Genomic DNA, 18,622 nt, shown 5'->3' on the forward strand with positions numbered 1-18,622 from the left:
CCATTGCCACAATACTAGTACAGCAATCACATAAAGATGTGGAATTTGAGAAAAGGAAACCCAGAATGAGGACTTGAAACCTGGTAGTGATGGTTCACCATTGAAACCTGTAAGAGCTTGCAGCAAGAGAAAGGACGGTGCTGGTTGAGTCCATGAAAACAGAGGAAGGAAGAAAGACAGTTGCAAAGGAATGGGAAATTATCTCCAAAGCCTTTTTTTTTCATTTATTTTTGGTCAGGTATTTCTCATTGTTTTCCTTTAGATATTTACACGTGTTATTCTGTGGATGGGTGTTCTGTTTCTTGGCTGTGGTTGTGACCGCAGAAGAGTTTTAACTCGGAAGAGTTCTTGGGCCCATATGGCCCTCTGGTCCATTTTCTATTGTTGCTTTGGTTCTAACTTCTAAGTTGGACCTCCCTAACCTCTCAGCACTAATTCTCCTAATGTGGTACCTCTTATGAACATAGTATTGTGATATTGGTGCGAGGGTGTCAGTAGAGATCATTCTGACGTTTGGATTGGGTGTTTCATGGTGAACATTGGGTCAGGTGATATGCTTCAAGCTGAGACTTAGGGCTTCTTTCATGGTCTCTAAATGGTTCTGAGCCTTAATATTAATGAGTCGATTATGGAATCTGACTCTGTTATTCTGGTCAATCTGATCAGAGTGAAAACATTGAAATACATCCATTGGGGATGAACTGCAAGAATATTATGAACGAGTTTGATGAGCTTCAGTTACAACATGTCCACCGTAAGAGAAACACAGTTGTTGATCTCTTGGATAAGAGTAGTACTTTTCATGCTATTATGTACCTTCACTGATCCTCCTGCTTTAGCTACTGAGGCTTCGCTCGATAACATTATAGGAACTACTAGAGCTAGGTGCTTCAATACCAACAATGCTGGTTAGTTTTTAGTGTTGTTTTTTTTTTCTGGGCTTTTTTCCCCTTACGGAACAAAAAAATGGTACCTCTTATCCGATTGAGTGCCTAGGTGAATGTTATGAGCAATGTTGTAAAGTTGTTAGGATTCTCTTTTCCATTCAATAATTCATTAATCCTCTTTATATGAATGTGAGTTGTTTTTTTTTTTACTTTATTTATCCAAGGACGTTAATTTTCACAACTTGAGAGTAAATACAACAACATGAACATAATCCGCCCACGGGGGCTTATCCTGCGAAACTACTGTAGTCGGTTGTGCATGAAACTCTCCCAAGCCCGTAAACTAACAGACATTCCATCACAACCTAGGCCGCCCCGAGGTTCCCGTCTATAAGTAGGGTGGGCCGGGCCCATCCTTGGTGGTTACGTTGGGCTTGGAACGATTGCAGAAGGCATAAGGGAAGTCTACATTTGAAACAACAAACAAGGGTGGACGTCTCACATCGGTTTCTAAGCAAAGTAAACCCACCTTGGGCCATAAATACGGCCCAGCCACCAGCTTGTCAGGTATCATTAACTACCCTGATTATTGCATTCAATAAACCGATACTGACTTAGCCATCGAAGGAGGAAAGACCGGAAGCCCCCGGTCATCCTTTCGTTTACAGGTCAACGAGGAAAGCTAGTAATCCAGCGGACACGCCTTCAGCTTCTGCAACCCTATCCAGGATTGTACAGAAACAAATACTTAGTAAACCTACCTAGTAAACACTAAGCAATCTCTATGTTGAAGACCATGTGATGAATCGCTATGATCAATCTTCCGTGATAGCAAACGAGACAAGTCACCAACCTGGCTAAGACTCAAGGAGGAAGAGATAAAACCATGACCTATCATTATTTGATTACTTCCGAGACCACCCTACACAGAGGAGGCTACCCCAGAGCATCAAAACACTTAATCAAATAACATACATTACTATACAATTAGTATTTTCATGAAAATGAGGCTAAACTTCACACTTTATATGTGAAAAAAAGGGATTCTTATGTATCCAAATTGTATGCCTAAGGTCGGGACTCTTTAGCCTTTTATGGTGTGATGGAAAGCTATAAATCGACATAAGGAAGAAATTAGCATTTAAAGCAACTATACAGTATACGTACACATTTGTCAGGTCTAAACAGAGACTTTGAGATATTGGAAAAGATTAAACATATAGGCAAGAAGTAAAAAATCAGCAAAAGCCATCAAATTCTTGTACTGGTCATGGTGATCTAACCTTCACCAAATTATAGTAAATTACAAATTAATGATTTTCACTGATTTTTATTTTTCTCAATAGACTTTGTACTTCTTCTATGTCGGTGTGTAAGAAGATATTTTAAATTCTCATTGTAGTAAAAGGGTGTTATTTTTTAATAGTTATACAGTTTTACTTTACATGTTATTATCGATATCGTAAAAATACGAATATGTAAACAAATCCTCTAATTGTCAATGTCAAACACCCATCTTCAGTTACACGAAATTATATTGACAGTACTCATACTCATCATTGATTCTCATCTCTTGTTTAAAAAAAAAAAAAAAAAATCATTTTTCATTTTTATTTGGGTGTTTCTAAATGTACCCAGCAAATTGCTAATTAAACCCAACACTTATATTTTTCTCACATTCTTTCTAGTTTAAGCCCTATATCTATCTACACCCAGCACTTCATCTAAAAAGTGAAACCCATCACAGCAACACCTCTTTATCAAATCTGGGTTCGTCTCATAAGCGCTCCTATTATGATTGTTTCACCTTGGCGTAGTTTGTAATCATGATATCAACTAAATAGCTTTTCACATGAATTAGCATCATATCTTGATTTGAGAGCAATGGTTTTCACATGTAAAGCTCCAATTCTCAGTGTTTTTACTTCACCTTCTTCCTCTCTGCAACGCTGCTCTATGGACATTGCTACTTCTCTCTCACTCCTCTCCTCCACTCTCTCCCAGCAAAAAATATTTTTGCACTCATCATTCGTGCTACTACTCTACCGGGGGACCAACCAAACCATATCTTTTCCAATCAATTCGTAACTTGAATATAACAGCTTACTCAAACTATGAAACCATGGATGACGACTATGGTTGGGATTAGTTTTGATGATTGTATTTATAATTATCAATATTCAAATGCTCTCTCTCTACTACTCTTGATACTCTTGTCTGGGAAGAAAATTTTTTTTTCCATACTGTTCTGGAAAGAAGTTTGCTGGGTGTGTGAATTGAGCCACAATTTTTGTTGGGTTTCTTCAAAGGTAAATTTGGAATATTTAACATTATTTGCTAGGGTTGAGACTATTAAGTAGTTTATTAGGTACATTTAGCAACACCTTTTATTTTAGTATCGACTCTACGACTCAATGACTGATGTCGTCCTTTGAATAACCAACGACGCGGGTTCCGTTAGGGAGCTGAACCTTCAGCTGCTCCGGGGGCGGTTACGTAAAAATACATTCCGATAATTCAGCGAAACGACGTCGTTATTTCCCCTCTGTTCTGTTCGTTGATTCCCCATAACACTGAGGACGAAGCTCTCAGCTTTTTACCACGCGTAAAACCTCCATTTGGCTTTGGTGTATAATCCCAACTACCATTCTTAGGCTCTCCTCTGTCTCAATCTAATTGCAGATTGCAAAACAATTCTCGCATTATCGAATCCCAGGTCCCAAACGGAGAACCACCCATCATTCATCCACTCTGATTCTACAAAACCCAGGTTGGTTTTCGTTTTTCTCATCTGGGTTTTGGTTTTTGATTCGAAAGATTGAGGCTTTGAGATTAATGGAGGTTGATTTTATGTTAAAGATTGGATTTTTGATTGTGGTGAATTTGTGATCGTGTAAATGAGAGACTGGTTGTGTTTGGTTTGTATGCCAAATGGGTTTAGAGGAAAGTTTTGTGTGATTGTTTAATTGGTGTTATTCCTTTTTGTTTTGTTCTATGGTGGTATAATCGCTTGAGCATCTTCTTATGTGTTTATTTATTTTGTTGATAGTTTTCTATATCATTGTGAGATACTAGCTGTATCGGTCCTGTTTTAATAGCTATGAACTTGTCTGCTATCATATTCATTGACTTATTGAAGTTGTCCAGTATATGCGTTGAAAGATTGCTTGCATTCGATATTTTCATAATCTTTGTAATGCCATTTCGACAGCAATTGTCTGCTGTCATGTAGAATGGCTGCTACAAATTGGCATTGATCGGCTGGGATACTGCAATTTGTGTGTTTCTGGGAGTTGCTTTTGTTGCTTCCTTGATATTGTGGTTGATTTGTGAAGGGGAAACAGTATCATCTATTCTTTTTCCTTCACCTGTTTCAGATTTTGGCTGTGTTAAGTGATTAAACGAGATTGGTCAAGGAAGAACAAGTTGTTTTGTTGGACAATGTTGCGTGTAAGTGTGTGTTTGTGATCGTGGAATGGAAAAGAAACGAACAGATGACAGTGAGACAGTTCCAGTTCCTCCACTGAGATTGGACAGATTTGGATTTGTAAAGCAGGAACCATCTCCTGATGGCTTACCCAAGGGAAGGTCAGCCTTGGAATTCGAGAGGTAAGCCTTTCCTTTCCTCTTCTCCTGTCAATCTATAAGTACTAAATAACAATCCACTTAGGTGGATTTGGGGCATGAGAAAATTCATATTTCATCACTTGCTGTTTACAATATTGCTATGATCATTGACTGCAACTGTTTTACTTTTTCAGAGAGGAAAGGAAGGTTAGGAAATGGAGAAAGATGATTGGAGTGGGAGGCAGTGATTGGAAACATTATCTTAGGAGAAAACCTCATGTTGTCAAAAGAAGAATAAGAAAAGGAATTCCTGATTGTTTAAGAGGTCTGGTCTGGCAGTTGATCTCTGGAAGTCGGGATCTTTTGTTGATGAACCCTGGTGTTTATGAGGTATACATTATTCTTGGTTTCTTATAAACAACATTCATGACACATTATCTCTGACCTTCCTTTACAAGCCATTTTTGAGAAAAAACATACCTCCTGTATTTTACATTTAAATGAGTTCTGCACCCAGCCTTATGTTAAAGCTTTTTCCTAACTGACCAGCAGTTAGATAATCACATGTACTTTCAGAATTGAAGTTGTTTATTTAAAATATTAAACTTCTGCCATTCAGGTGCCCGCCTGATGCTGGTACTTGATAATGCACAAAATTCTATTCTAACCAAACTGGTGTTATAGCAAATTGCAATCAAGTTACCCTGCTTAGTGTCCTGTATTTTTTTTTCCTTCTTGCAGATTAAAATGTTGTATGTTGGCCAGGGCTGATAAGTAAATCCAACGTCAGTGTTCAAGCATTAGGCTTATCTCAAAGACTCTCATGAACGAATTATAAACATTAGGCTTATTACGACGAAGTCTTTCCTTTGTCACTAACTAGACAAACCTCCATATTCAAAAAAAAAAAAAAAAAAAAAAACCTAAAGAAGCTAAATCCTTAACTTCTAGCGAAAGAACAATGATGACTTCAGTCAAATTAAGTGGCTGAATATACGTGACCTAGGTTCTTGTTGGCTGAATTTGAGGGTATCACTTTTGAGTCTTTGGTTATTGAAGAGGATAAATAGGTCTTAGGTTGGTCTGGATGGTGGCTGGACCCTTAAACTACTGTTCTTTATTTGTGATACTTTTTTTCACTTCCTGAGTTGATATTACGTCTGAACTCTATTATGATTGTACATCCACGTACTCAGAATTAAACTAAACGCTTGTGTTTGCAGCAATTAGTAATATATGAGACATCAGCTTCAGAGCTGGATATAATTCGAGATATATCCCGTACCTTCCCTTCACATGTTTTCTTCCAGCAGAGACATGGTCCTGGTCAAAGGTCTCTCTACAATGTTTTGAAGGCATACTCTGTCTTTGACAGAGATGTTGGATATGTTCAGGTTTGACAATTTTCTGTTTGTTCACTCTTGTGCATAGTTTATGTCACACTCCGGGTAATTGTTAATGGTTTAAAGTATGCAGGGAATGGGGTTTCTGGCCGGTCTATTGCTTCTTTATATGAGCGAGGAGGATGCATTTTGGTTATTGGTCGCGTTACTCAAAGGAGCGGTCCATGCACCAATGGAAGGATTATATCAGGTAGCCCGTCCACTATGAAAAAACTTTCATCTTATCTTTTGCTTTGTTGAACTTGTTAGGTCCTTTCACTTGAGACCAATTTTGCAACCACTTCAGTCAGTCCATCCTAAGTGAGAGAACAATGAAAACCATACATTGGATCAGTTAACTATATCACACTTTGCATTTCTGTGGTCTCATTGTGATACGATGTTTTTGGTTTCGTCTTTTGCATGCCCAACATTGATTTGGGGTTTGCGTAGTTGTTCAAAATGATTATTATCTGTTTCGTCTTCAGTTACAAAGTGAAACCCTGGTTTATTTCCTTTGCTGGAAAACTGGGGAAATGGCTCCACTGCACTGAACTTTGTTAGTTTATGCTTGTTGTGTAGGTAGGTCTACCACTGGTACAACAATACCTTTTTCAGTTTGACCAGTTGGTAAGGGAGCACTTGCCAAAGCTGGGAGAGCATTTTACCGAAGAAATGATAAATCCCAGCATGTATGCAAGCCAGTGGTTCATTACTGTCTTTTCATATTCTTTTCCTTTCCATTTGGCTCTTCGAATTTGGGATGTCTTTCTCTACGAGGTTAGTGCTGTTTGTGTTATTCTCTGTTTGAAAGTATTATATTTCTTTGGAGTCTAATACAAATTGATTTGTATTATTTTCTTTTTCCAGGGTGTTAAAATCGTTTTTAAAGTTGGTTTGGCCCTATTAAAATATTGTCACGACGACTTGGTGAGTATATGACAAATCCTTCTGCTCCATGTTGGCAACTAGAAAAATGTCACCTCATTGATGTTTTATTTTTTGATTTCTTTTGGACAGGTAAAATTACCCTTCGAGAAACTGATTCATGCTTTGCGTAACTTCCCCGAGGATGCGATGGATCCTGACACGTTACTTCCAATGGCTTATTCTATCAAGGTTTTTCTCTCCTGCACTGTTTTAATATGTTTGGTGTGATTTGTTGTGTGATACCTTACAAAGTTCATGACACTTCTTAAAGAAACTGTATGGTGTAGCAGTTTGAGTACTTTCATTTGTTTCACTAATGCATGCATGCCTTTGTATGGATATGTTTTGATGATCATCAGGTATCCAGGTGCTTGGAGGATTTGAAACATCAGTATGATAAGAAGAATGGGAAGAACCATGAGGCTACAAAGGATGAGAAACCGGCTGAATGAAGGTTGTTCTCATCCCGGGGGAGTTGGGGCAGCTCGTCATTCTTCATTCTTCTGTAGGAACTAGAGAGTCGAATTCATGTAGGGCAGATAATGTATAAAGAATGTATCGATAATATTTAGCTTCTTTCAAGTCCAAGGTTATGAACTGCTGCCCTATTCTTGTAACAACTCTCACATTTAGATTCGAAATATATGTAGTAGGGTGCTACAGTTTCCATTCTGGAGCTGGGGATTTCATGGTTGATGGTCCTGGATCATATTGACGGTTGCTTGTGACGATCGATGTCCGAGCTGGGTCCGTCTAGTTGTAGTGGAAGAAGAAAGTTGTCATAGTTGATAGTTCTGATGTACATGAGGCCTCAAGTCCTACTCGCATCTTACCCTGTGAGTTCATGTCTGCTGTCCTTCGAATATAAATGAATATCAAATTTAGTTTTGAATTTCTTGGTGCTTTCATTGTAAGTTGTAACACCCTTCTGTTCAATACATTGTCTTGTATCATTATCCAGTACACAAAGGACTGAAAATATGAAATCTCATTGAAATTTATTTTTTTATTGAAAATATGCAACTTGATACATTTTATGGTCCCCAACAATCGCAACTCTCAAGTCTAAGTCCAAAATTCTAATAAAAATGAATCTCTTTCATTTTCTTGACATAAAAGTTTGATTTATGTTTCGACTAGAACACATATTAAACGACACAAATTTGTGTGTAACCGAGCGCTTTTTATTATTCTTTTCATACATACGGACTTAAATTAACAAATAATACACATCAGTATAGTTATCTGAACCAAAAATTCACGTAAAGTGACATGCATTATGTGTGTCTATAACTGAGTTCCTCTTGGGCTATTTCAAGCGCTCACGACACATAGTTATATACAACCGATAATGCCTAAACGGACCAAAGTAGTCATGAACAACACACTGCTGCGGAGTTACTTGACCCGAAAGATCACGCAATAGACTTGGATGCATTTTTGTGCTTTGGACCTGAAGAGGTGGGGAGGTAAAAGGTTTGCCTTGTGTGTTGTCAATGGCTTTTCAGTAATGTGTCTTCAAACACGAAACGGCCTCTATACTAGCAGCCAACTATGGCTCTTCCAAGAACCGCACAAATGTCTCACATGCAATGCAGGCACCTAAATGGAGGCCTCTAAACCTGCCCACACGTTTCTCTGTTGTTATTTTTTGGCTGTTTTACTATTTCTTAACTAGACAATTGCTGAACTCCCAACCACTATCTGCTATTTGTTTTGTTGTTGGAAATAGATTTACAACGTGATTATACAGAGTCCTTGACCAAAACACTGAAAAAGAACCGTAATTACCCCACTGGCTACTGCCTCAAAACTTGGTGGTATACTATAGTCGTTACCTAAGTAAACCTTGTTTGATCGAGAGTAGTACTAGGATGTGTGACCTCCTAAGAGGGTCTCGTTTAAATATATTTTCTTTTTTAAAAAAAAGCCTAAAAAAACCCAAATTCAACCATCTCATATTGACGAGTTAGTAAAAGTCTAACTATGGAATCGTCATATTTAAGTTGGAATTCCATCGATGTTGATCAGAGTTATGACGTGATCACCCGATACACGTTAGCCCTAGAAAAAAAATTTACAGACTTCGTACAGAATGCCCGTATTCTACGTGTATTTTTCATTTGCAAGAGAGAAAGACGATAAAAAGGTAAAGGAGCGAATATTGGAAAGTGGGGCCCGTGCCATGCAAGACAAGCGTGGAATGGATCGAGAAGAAGGCAAAATGACAAAAAAGGCCAGCTCAAGAGCATCTTACTCATGTGGTCTCTTCTCTATCCCATTATTGGAAAAAAAATTCAACACTCATCACAACCACATCTTCTCCGCCACGTGTACCACCTATTCTCTCACCACCCGCACCCGATACTACCCCTCCCACTCTCACGACGTCGTTTCGCCGCGGCCCCTAATTCGACTCCGTGTAGTACTCCGCCACCGGAGAAAACGCGGAGGGGCAGAATCGTCAGAGGGCGACAAAATTACAGCTGTTGGGCAAATCCAGGATGGCACTTACTGCAAATAAAGTAAAGTTTCGTGGCAAACACGGTTAGGATTTGCTATATAAACCCTGCTCGCAAATGTCTCCAAGCTTCACGAAAAACAAAGCTATAAGTTAATCTCTACCCTCATTGTTTTCGTGAGCCAAATCTATCAGAATTTCTAGGTTTTCTGAATCCGAATTAGGGTTTTCGTTTTGAAATTTCTCGTCGCCATCTCAAAATTTCCAATTTTTAGGTTTGTTTCTGCTCCTTTATTTCAATTCAATCTGGAATTTGTTGTTTTGATTTTTAATTGTTCGCTCATTCTGATGAATTGGATTTGAATTTGCAGGTTTTGATTTGGAGGTTAAAAAAAAAGGGATTTTCGGAGGAGGTCGTAGATTTTGTTAAATCTAAATCGAGTATTGTAAGTTTGATTTCTTGTGGTTTAATTTCAATTTTGTTTGATATTAGAGGAAAAAGAATTGATCTGTTGTTATTGTTGAGTGTTCTATGTATGCCATGAATTTATCGATGTGATATTTATTTATTTAAAATGTAATGGGAAGTTGGAAACCCTAATTATTTGGTTATTTGGAGCAACTTTTGTGTGTGGACATTACTGTTGTGATATAGCTGTAATCATTATTCAGTCTCGAGATGCTGCTTTTTACCATGATAATTGTGTGATAGGGTTATGTTTCAGATTTGTTTTATGCTCTGAAATTATTGGGGTATGTTTTGGACATTGTTGTGCTGGTTAAGATTATGAATTCTCTTGATAGAACTCGGGTTTCTGAAGTATGAGATCTGGTTGTGTGTGATTGTTATTAACTTGTCATTTGCTTGCTTTTGTGTCCGTCTTTTTATTCAGTTTATATTGGTGCTGAGTCTTTGGTTGATTTGTTTTACAGGTGCAACTGAATGAGCTAATGGAGTCTAAGGGTGGTAAAAAGAAGTCTAGCAGTAGTAAATCCTCATTATTTTACGAAGCTCCTCTCGGTTACAGCATTGAAGACGTCAGGCCTCACGGTGGAATCAAGAAATTCAGATCAGCTGCTTACTCTAACGTGAGTTTTGATTTACCGTGCTTTCGTGATGTATGGGATTCTTGGTTTGTGATGTATATATGGAGTTCTAATTTCATTTTGTTTATTATTGTTCTGTGCAGTGCGTGCGAAAGCCATCCTGAGTTTTGCTAAGAGTTCACATAGCCCCTTGAGATCGTTAATACTGCATTCTAGATTTAGTATAGTTCTCTGCCTTACTTCTCTCAATCTTCTCTCGTCTTCCTCTCGTTCTCCTTTCATCTGCTGTTGCAACGTCGTTTAGTTTGATAATTCGAGATGGCTGTACCGGTTTCTGCAATTGGATTCGAAGGATATGAAAAGAGGCTCGAGGTCTGTTTCTTCGAGCCCGGACTGTTTGCTGACCCTAAAGGCATGGGCCTCCGCTCATTGTCAAGAGCTCAAATCAACGAGATTCTGAACCCAGCTGAGTGCACCATTGTTTCATCCCTGTTGAATGATGATCTGGACTCGTATGTCCTTTCGGAATCTAGCCTTTTTGTGTACCCATACAAGGTTATCATTAAAACTTGTGGGACAACAAAATTGCTTCGCTCAATTCCTGCCATTCTTAAGTTGGCCGAGACCCTCTCACTCGCTGTGAGATCTGTGAGGTACTCTCGTGGGAGCTTCATATTTCCTGGTGCTCAGCCTTCCCCGCATCGTAGCTTCTCAGAGGAAGTAGCTGTCCTTGATGGCCATTTCAGCAAGCTTGGGTTGGCAAGCAGAGCCTACATTATGGGTAGCCCTGACAATTCTCAGAAATGGCATGTTTACTCTGCCTCAGCTGAATTGGCTAGTTTATTCTGGGGAACACGCTCCTCAGGCCCTACCTACACTCTTGAGATGTGCATGACTGGCTTGGATAGGAAGAAGGCATCTGTGTTTTACAAGACAAATGCTAGTTCAGCTGCCATAATGACTGAAGATTCTGGCATCAGGAAAATTCTCCCGAAATCTGAAATATGCGATTTTGAGTTTGATCCTTGCGGCTACTCTATGAACTCTATTGAAGGGGATGCAGTTTCTACCATTCATGTGACACCTGAGGATGGTTTCAGCTACGCTAGCTTTGAAACAGTGGGCTACAACTTCAAGGATGTCAACTTGACTCGTCTCATTGAGAGGGTTCTGGACTGTTTCAAACCAGCTGAGTTCTCTGTGTCTCTGCATTCCACCATTGCTGCCAGTGAAGAACTTGAGTTCCCTCTGGAATTGAGCGGATATTGTTGCGGATCAACAAGCTATGAAGAGCTGGGTCTAGGAGGTGCAGTCATCTATCACAGCTTTAACAAGGACGGAGGTTCTCAATCTCCAAGGTCAATTCTGAAATGCTGCTGGAGCGAGGACGAGAAGGACGAGGAAGTTGAAGAGAGTTTGAGCATGAAGAACTAGTGTGTTTCCTTTTCATAGTAATGAATAAAATATTTGTCACGGGGGGTTTTATGAATTATGATAATGTAGTAGGGTATTAGTATTTTCTTTTGTGAATAAAAATGGATCTTGCATGATCCATTGTCCTCGACTGAGTTGAGCCTGTTTTAAGAATTTTTTTTTTCATGAATCAGTTTCTTGTGTTAATGGTATTGTGATCTATTGGAGATGCAATTCTGCAAGTTTCTGCGTAGCACTTTGTATCGATTGCTTCCCGGACTTTCATTGGGTTTTTCTTCTGCAACTTCGAGCTCATATGGTGAGTTTTCTGAGGGCGTTGATATGAGGAACCAACTCTTTCTGAACAGAAAGAGACGTACTTTTCACTTTGTTAGAAGTTTGTTGGGCTCTATGCAAGTATCTATCGGAAGAATACAGAATTTTCAAATGAACAAGAAAAAGCAACACCACCAAATTTGACTAAAATGTGGAAGAAACCAAAGAACATGTATATAAATCAGTTGGCACAATTCGAATTTGTGGACAAGTTGCCTTGGCCAGCACTCTTTTTTATGGAACGTAAACGAGCCATCCACATGTGACTAAATTAAGATTTAGTCATCAAGGAATATTGAACAGATGCAAACAAAATAAAGATGCTTTGATTTGGCTTTGATATATATTGAAGCAATGAACGTTCTTACAAATGAGTGAGTTACCAAGGATCTCAATCACACAGAACACTGCTGGAATGAAGTTGATGAAAGAATATAAGAGACCAAAACATGTCCTGAATTTCTTTGCTGTTCTTAACTGCTATCTATGCTTTTCATCCTGTTCATATTTGTTCTGAAGCATCATAGCATCTCGAATTGCATATAAAGCAAAACATAACAGTGATAGCACAAAGGCAATGACATAGGCAATCCCTTTGAGAAGGTTCAATATTCTCTACAAGATTTGTATTCACCAGGGAACACCATGAAAGTTTGCACAATAACTGAGGTTTATCTGCAAGCAAAACTAGTTTGCATTACAAGAACAACTAAAGAACAATTGTAGCCAAGTTATTGGCCGCTATAGCCAAGTTATCTAGTAAATGACAACAGCAAACCGCATTCAGTTCATCTTGAAATACGAAATTCTGACCAAGTATCTAACAAGTTAACATTTGACAGCTGGAAATCCACATACCTTCGATAGAGATTTCAACAACTTTTCTCTGAGTCACAATTTTTTTCCTTCTCTATTTTACTCACTCTCAAAACTCTGAAGGTCCCTGACCTTATATCTGAAAACAATTCAACAGAAGTTCATGGCTACTTGATCATAGAGCCATCATGCTTCATACAATGCTACAAGGAAAAGTAAAAGCTCTATAGGCTTCTTTCGTTTGGTAACAGTAATTATACGGATTATACAAGAGCAAGGGGTGCCACACTAGTCCAATAACAGTAGGGAAGAAAATTAAAGATCACGAGAGCCAAAATACAAATGTAAAAAGAACCTAAAACTGCATAAGAGGACATAAAGTTTTGGACTCATGTTTTTAGAGAGTCCAATATAACAGCTGATGCCAATGATCTTGGTTTCATACTTTTTGAAGAATCTTATTGCACGCCATTCCAGCTTTCCTTAATGACTTAGCTACTGTTACTAGAGCTAGAAGAACAGACTCTTGTTATAGTCTGTAATCTTTTTCTTTCTCTTTTTTGGGTTTTTTTTTGGGTTCTTTTAGGCCCCGTTTGTAACAACAACAAAAAAAAAAGTATACGTACATTTACATTGACTCCAAAACTTGAAATCAATATACATTTTAATTTCTTGTATCTTTTTTTTATCAATAAATTTTCGTGGAGGGACGGTGAGTTAGTCTCTCTACGCTTACCAAAAAAAAAAATGTCTTTTAACAGTAGCAGCATTGTTCTCCAAACCACTATTCTGAGTGATGTAAATAAAGGAGGATCCTCAAACAGTCTACTACTATATTACATATCTCTCTTTGAACTATTATTATTTTTTGTTTAAATTCAGGAACTGAGTTCTACGGCAGATCGACTTACATGGAAAAAAAGTATGTCAGATTATTCAGAGGCAAACAAATCTTCAAGAAGGAGAAACAAAAGGCTTCAATAAATAAATTTAGAGTAAATATACACCAACAATGTAAATCGATAAATGGCAAGTATTGAGAAATTAGACCATTTTTGATAAAATAATTGTGATATCTTGGTGTAACAGAACGATCAAAGCAGGTAAAAGCAAATGCAAATTTTATTTCTTAGGCAAACACACACTGACAAACGTACATGCATATGTGTCTCTAGTTCTCTAGCTACTACTATATATAGTACAAGGAGTACAATAACCAATGCAAAAACACTTTAGAAAAAGAAAGCATAAATTCCACTTTCACAGGACACTTGATTGCATTGAGCGCATGCAACAAGCCTTTCAACCCGTAGATAGATATGAGTCGTTACAGGACGAGTTATGTCTCGTGAGGGTCTCTCGTTGCTACCCACAACTTTCACCTTTTTGCTCTACCAAGCCAAGGATTCTCCAACTTCTTGGTTGGTCTCCAATGGCAGAGTTGCTGCATCTTGGATAGTCTTCTCTTCTACATGCAGCAATGATAACTCTAGTTCCGGGGTGGTGGTTGATCCACACAGCTCGGGTAGAGGTAGGTTTTCCTCTACGGTGGGGTCGATCAATGGGTCAGGAAACCTCTCAACTCTGGTTGTAGATTCCGACGACTGTTTCGTTGTTGTAACCACGTAGTGGAACTTGTATGTGTTGATGCCCGTGAACAACCCATCATCTTTCCTGAAGATTTCGGTTGAACCGTCATAAAGCACGTCCCGCTGATAATAGGAGAAACTTACGTCGCAAGTTCCCTTAGTGGCCAACAGGCTTACAATGATAGAAGAGTATGCCGGTACAGTAGCCGTGTAAGTAGTCCCCAATGTGGTTTCAGAAGTAATAGTTGTTCCCCAATCATAGGACCCGGAAAACTGTGTTTCAGCGGTGACCTCGGTACCGCCGATGAACGGAACTTTGAATTCGGCGGTGAGACTCACCCCCACCATCCACGAGTGGCTCGAACTCCACGTGCTGCTCTGACTCTCCTTGTACTCGAACTTCAATTCCACCGTGTTATCTGCTGAAGTATTGTTGCTGGCGCTTGCGCTGGCCATGATGATCGGAGTCTCGCCGTAGATTACGGCATTGGCGAGGTCGAAGCTCGTTTCGTAGATTCTCCTAGAGAGAACAAGCTCTTCCAGCCTAAGGTGTGTGGATGCTGCGATGCTGGTGAATGGTGCAGTAAGGAGGTCGGTTCCCAATGCATGGTTCGTTTGAGCGCAAAACTGGTCCGTGCTCATGCTTTTGAGAGCTACCGTATTACTGTTCACCTTCACCGCCGAAAACAACGTGAAGGGTTGTGTGCTCAAATCCCTTGTGCGGGAGGAAATGAAGCCATTCATGTCATACCAATGCTTCTTGTCTTGGCGAGACATGATCCCCACCCTTCCGTGCCGATCAGTGTCCACCTCGTACCAGGACTCGGGAAGCCCCTCATCGGTGGAAATGAACCTGTGCTTTGCATCCTCCACAAGCTTAAGATAATTGCCGGTGTGGCCTTTGAAGGCCACATGCTTTGGCAATATCACCATTGACTCCAAGTCAATGACATCAAAGATCCAACTCGCGGAAGAATGAACTTCAGTTAATCCAAAGAACCGTTCTCCACCTCGTACCTCTTCCATGGCCGTTGCATACCGTTTGGTTTGGACATGGATAAACCGGACCTGAACGGGGTTGCCAGGTGCATATAGTCTAGGCTCAAACAGTGTACACGACCATTTGGACTGATCCTCCTCTGGTTCATCAGCGTCAGGAGAAAGGTATATATCACCGCTCCATAAAGTACCCTCAATTCTCCTTCGCAGGAACTTTCTGTTGTGACTGCTTCTTATATGTACTAGACCCGTCCCAATAGTGGCTGATACTACTTGGAACTTTGCCAACCTGCTGATGACAATTTCTCCGTTCACTTTGAGAAAGCCATGCGTCTCCGAATCAGAATCATTGCTGTAGCTCAAGTAAGTGTCGAACGCGTGAGATCTCAAAGCAATTGTGGGTGGTAACAGGATCGACATTATCTAAATCAAATCAAGTGGTGAACAGGGGTGTTCAGTGATCTTTGTTTGTGTTGCTAGACATCTTGCTCCATATGCTATTTATAACCAATACTGGACCAACCGATCCATCTTCATTATATGATGCTCAGGCCACAGATGGTGAAGTGTACATTATTAAATCCACGGCCGACTGCAATCCATGTCTGCAAGTGTAAAAGACAACATGCAGTTTTAAACATGCTTTAAAGATCTAAGCATACATATATTTAGTATTGCTTAAAAAATAAATGGATCTACAGCCAACCTGCTAATCATTTTATCAATTGAAATGTTCACATGGTGAAATCTGAAGAAGAGATAGATGACTGCGTACCACGTACTTCGACAATGATATATGGATATCTATATACAGGTTATATATAGATACTATTCCACATGAGTTTTACGTGTATATACTGAGTATACTCGCCGGTCGGCCAACCTGTAGCGGTGCTGCGAATGTAAACGACAACAAGCATACTTTGGCTAAAAAAGGCATACAATAAGTTTCAGATTAATTAGGTTTGGTTTATAGATAAGTAATGTCACATATGTGCCTTATAGATATGGATATTTCGCTAGACGATAAAATGCATTTACTAGACACTTAGACAGTAATGCTAATGAAGTTTCGACCTTTTGGGGCATGTATGGTTTCAGAATTGTGTTTCTCTTGCACTGAATTCAGGGCTAAATGAATAAAAGGAAGTTCAAATTACCGCATAAAGTTCACTAGAAATAAGTGTGACGCGGTGGTAAAATTCTATTCTTGAATTCTCATCCCTGTGTAACTCTGTTACAGGATTTCCAAGTAGATATCCCTGATTGAATGACAGAAGCAATCACTAGATGATGTTCTGAAGTCTGTAAGACGTATGCTGTTGATGTTCACTAACGAATAGCCTTCTTAAAAGATGGCAAGACATGTACCTGGAGCTTCATGGGTGGTCTGACTCCATTACGATTACCTGCACCACACCATGTAAAAGTCATTAGGAAATTAAAAGACCTCAATTGGTTATGCATGTGTATAAACTGCAAACTATATGGTTCTTGTAAGTTACCAACCATCTGATACTTTAAGAGTGACTTGAGGAACAATGATGCCTGAATATGAATCTCCAGCAATGTAGAGTGGATTGTAGCGGAACTTGGGATGTTTGAGCATCCACTGTGGTCCAGAAGTAAGCAAACTGTTACACATTCATCACTGTTCTTTTTCTTTTTTATTCGAAAGAAAAAGGTGAAAATAAAACAAATCTTAATTTTCCCCCCTGAAGTTTTGAAGTTTTACTTATCTTTGTTACTGGATAAAAGATTAAGCGAGATGATGTCCTAACCTTCCGTAGAAATTGGTACACGGCTTCGGCTGATTCAGTGTCATTGCTATAGTAACCTTCCTGTGCAGTTGAGTAGGAGAAACCAGTGCCGACTGGTGCATCTATGAAGATAATGTTGGCAACCTGAAAGATTGATAATTAATAGCATATATGGTTCAATAAAGAACACGAATTATACAAATTCTGCAATATTCATAAATTTTTCTTATACACATAGACATTCGAGACAAACATACACAACAATGAACTTGAAAAAATGAGGTAATGAGGGAGATTGAGCACCTGTGTCCATGAAAATGGGTTGTCCACGAAAGTAGGAAAGCTACCGTTGAAGGCTATATAGTCGAAAGTTAATGGACCTGCAATAGTACTAGTTGTTAGGCCTTGATTTATATAGGTTGAAACACAGACAACATTCAAATTTATAGCAGCGAAGTGGTAAACAAAAGAAAATATGAATACGGAATACCAATTTCATAAACAAGGCCAGAGAAACCAGAACAACCAGGGCCTCCGGTGAGCCAAAGCAAGAGAGGGTCCTTTACAGGGTCCCTTTGTGACTCAATGAAGTAGTAAAAGAACTGCAATTGATCCAGATCACCCACACTCACATAACTGCTCGCAAGTTTAAACATTCCTCACCACCATTAGTACATTAGTTCATTTATATATATACAATCCAGAAAATCTAGCATTGTCTATATAGTGTTGGTAACATGCAATGCACGACTCACCCAGTTTCAAGACTGAATGGGAGTGTACCAGGGTGACCAGGCAAGGTAGTAGTGATGTTCTGCGACATAGCGGCACCGGAGAGAACCAGCACAAGAAGTAAATTCAGGCACACACACTTCATCTTCTTGCCACTGCTAGCTGCCAACTCTGGTAACACTAACCCCGCCATTGCTTAACTAACGAAATCAATCTGGTACTGCTAACGGGACCTGAACTATCTATGCACTTATGTGATCACCCATATAGATAGGGAAATGGTCATGTCTGAGAGAGAGAGAGAGAGAGAGAGAGCAAAATGATGTGGAAACCTGTAATATATACAATGTGGTGGATATACTTTTTTGGAAGGAAATGCGTGGTGGATATACAAATGTGGCCTTCTATACTGTTCTTGGTGGTCTTTCTCTGCTTTTCTATTTAGAGAACATGTCATGAACGTTGTTGCTACGTACCTTATTACTATGCTGGTTTAGATATACTTGCCGAGTACAATTGCAGCTGCCTTTCGTTTCGTTTGAAGAAGAGCTGTTATACACGCACCTAAGCAGTGTGCAACTAACATTCTAATGGCTGCCGGTAGACAAATATAGAAACTATTATAGATAAAGAACATAACACATCATTGTGCTAACGATCGACCTCCTGTTATCGTTAAGAAGTACTTCAGGTGATGTTTATA

General features: G+C 39.2%; 4 protein-coding genes across 5 annotated transcripts; 2 read left to right on the forward strand and 2 right to left on the reverse strand.

The window, feature by feature from the left end:
- The first annotated feature begins 3,454 nt into the window (after positions 1-3,454).
- LOC101300370 (EVI5-like protein-like) lies at positions 3,455-7,727 on the forward strand. Its single transcript, XM_004304117.1, has 9 exons — positions 3,455-3,657; positions 4,265-4,496; positions 4,649-4,844; positions 5,678-5,848; positions 5,931-6,047; positions 6,419-6,616; positions 6,707-6,766; positions 6,857-6,955; positions 7,126-7,727. Exons 2-9 carry the CDS (start codon positions 4,363-4,365, stop codon positions 7,216-7,218), a joined length of 1,068 nt encoding a protein of 355 aa, XP_004304165.1. The 5' UTR covers positions 3,455-3,657; positions 4,265-4,362; the 3' UTR covers positions 7,219-7,727.
- A 1,628-nt stretch (positions 7,728-9,355) lies between these two features.
- On the forward strand, positions 9,356-11,928 carry LOC101300649 (S-adenosylmethionine decarboxylase proenzyme-like). 2 transcript variants are annotated; one of them, XM_004304118.1, is made up of 4 exons: positions 9,356-9,502; positions 9,599-9,673; positions 10,161-10,316; positions 10,418-11,928. In XM_004304118.1, the coding sequence occupies exon 4, from the start codon at positions 10,593-10,595 to the stop codon at positions 11,706-11,708; it is 1,116 nt and encodes a 371-aa protein (XP_004304166.1). In that variant the 5' UTR covers positions 9,356-9,502; positions 9,599-9,673; positions 10,161-10,316; positions 10,418-10,592; the 3' UTR covers positions 11,709-11,928. The 2 variants fall into 2 exon arrangements, with proteins under 2 accessions (XP_004304166.1, XP_004304167.1); XM_004304119.1 differs by lacking the exon at positions 9,599-9,673 and having other exon boundaries at positions 9,434-9,502.
- Positions 11,929-14,230: 2,302 nt separating this feature from the next.
- On the reverse strand, positions 14,231-15,847 carry LOC101312081. Its single transcript, XM_004305990.1, has one exon. The coding sequence runs from the start codon at positions 15,845-15,847 to the stop codon at positions 14,231-14,233; it is 1,617 nt and encodes a 538-aa protein (XP_004306038.1).
- A 116-nt stretch (positions 15,848-15,963) lies between these two features.
- On the reverse strand, positions 15,964-18,112 carry LOC101312373 (serine carboxypeptidase-like 2-like). Its single transcript, XM_004305991.1, has 8 exons — positions 17,943-18,112; positions 17,678-17,823; positions 17,491-17,567; positions 17,209-17,331; positions 16,937-17,039; positions 16,799-16,836; positions 16,588-16,689; positions 15,964-16,032 (listed from the first exon to the last, which is right to left on the reverse strand). Exons 1-8 carry the CDS (start codon positions 18,110-18,112, stop codon positions 15,964-15,966), a joined length of 828 nt encoding a protein of 275 aa, XP_004306039.1.
- Positions 18,113-18,622: the final 510 nt, after the last annotated feature.

This window comes from Fragaria vesca, linkage group LG6, assembly GCF_000184155.1.
Source record: "Fragaria vesca subsp. vesca linkage group LG6, FraVesHawaii_1.0, whole genome shotgun sequence".
Taxonomy (NCBI): Eukaryota; Viridiplantae; Streptophyta; class Magnoliopsida; order Rosales; family Rosaceae; genus Fragaria; species Fragaria vesca.

Coding starts and splice junctions, on each gene's coding strand:
- LOC101300370 (XM_004304117.1), top strand. CDS start 4,363: ATGGAAAAGAAACGAACAGATGACAGTGAGACAGTTCCAGTTCCTCCA. Junction 5,849..5,930: donor GAGATGTTGGATATGTTCAG/GTTTGACAATTT, acceptor TAAAGTATGCAG/GGAATGGGGTTTCTGGCCGG. Junction 6,617..6,706: donor GGGATGTCTTTCTCTACGAG/GTTAGTGCTGTT, acceptor TTCTTTTTCCAG/GGTGTTAAAATCGTTTTTAA.
- LOC101300649 (XM_004304118.1), top strand. CDS start 10,593: ATGGCTGTACCGGTTTCTGCAATTGGATTCGAAGGATATGAAAAGAGG.
- LOC101312081 (XM_004305990.1), bottom strand. CDS start 15,847: ATGTCGATCCTGTTACCACCCACAATTGCTTTGAGATCTCACGCGTTC.
- LOC101312373 (XM_004305991.1), bottom strand. CDS start 18,112: ATGGCGGGGTTAGTGTTACCAGAGTTGGCAGCTAGCAGTGGCAAGAAG. Junction 16,837..16,936: donor CACTCTTAAAGTATCAGATG/GTTGGTAACTTA, acceptor GGTGTGGTGCAG/GTAATCGTAATGGAGTCAGA. Junction 16,033..16,587: donor TTTCTAGTGAACTTTATGCG/GTAATTTGAACT, acceptor TTACACTTGCAG/ACATGGATTGCAGTCGGCCG.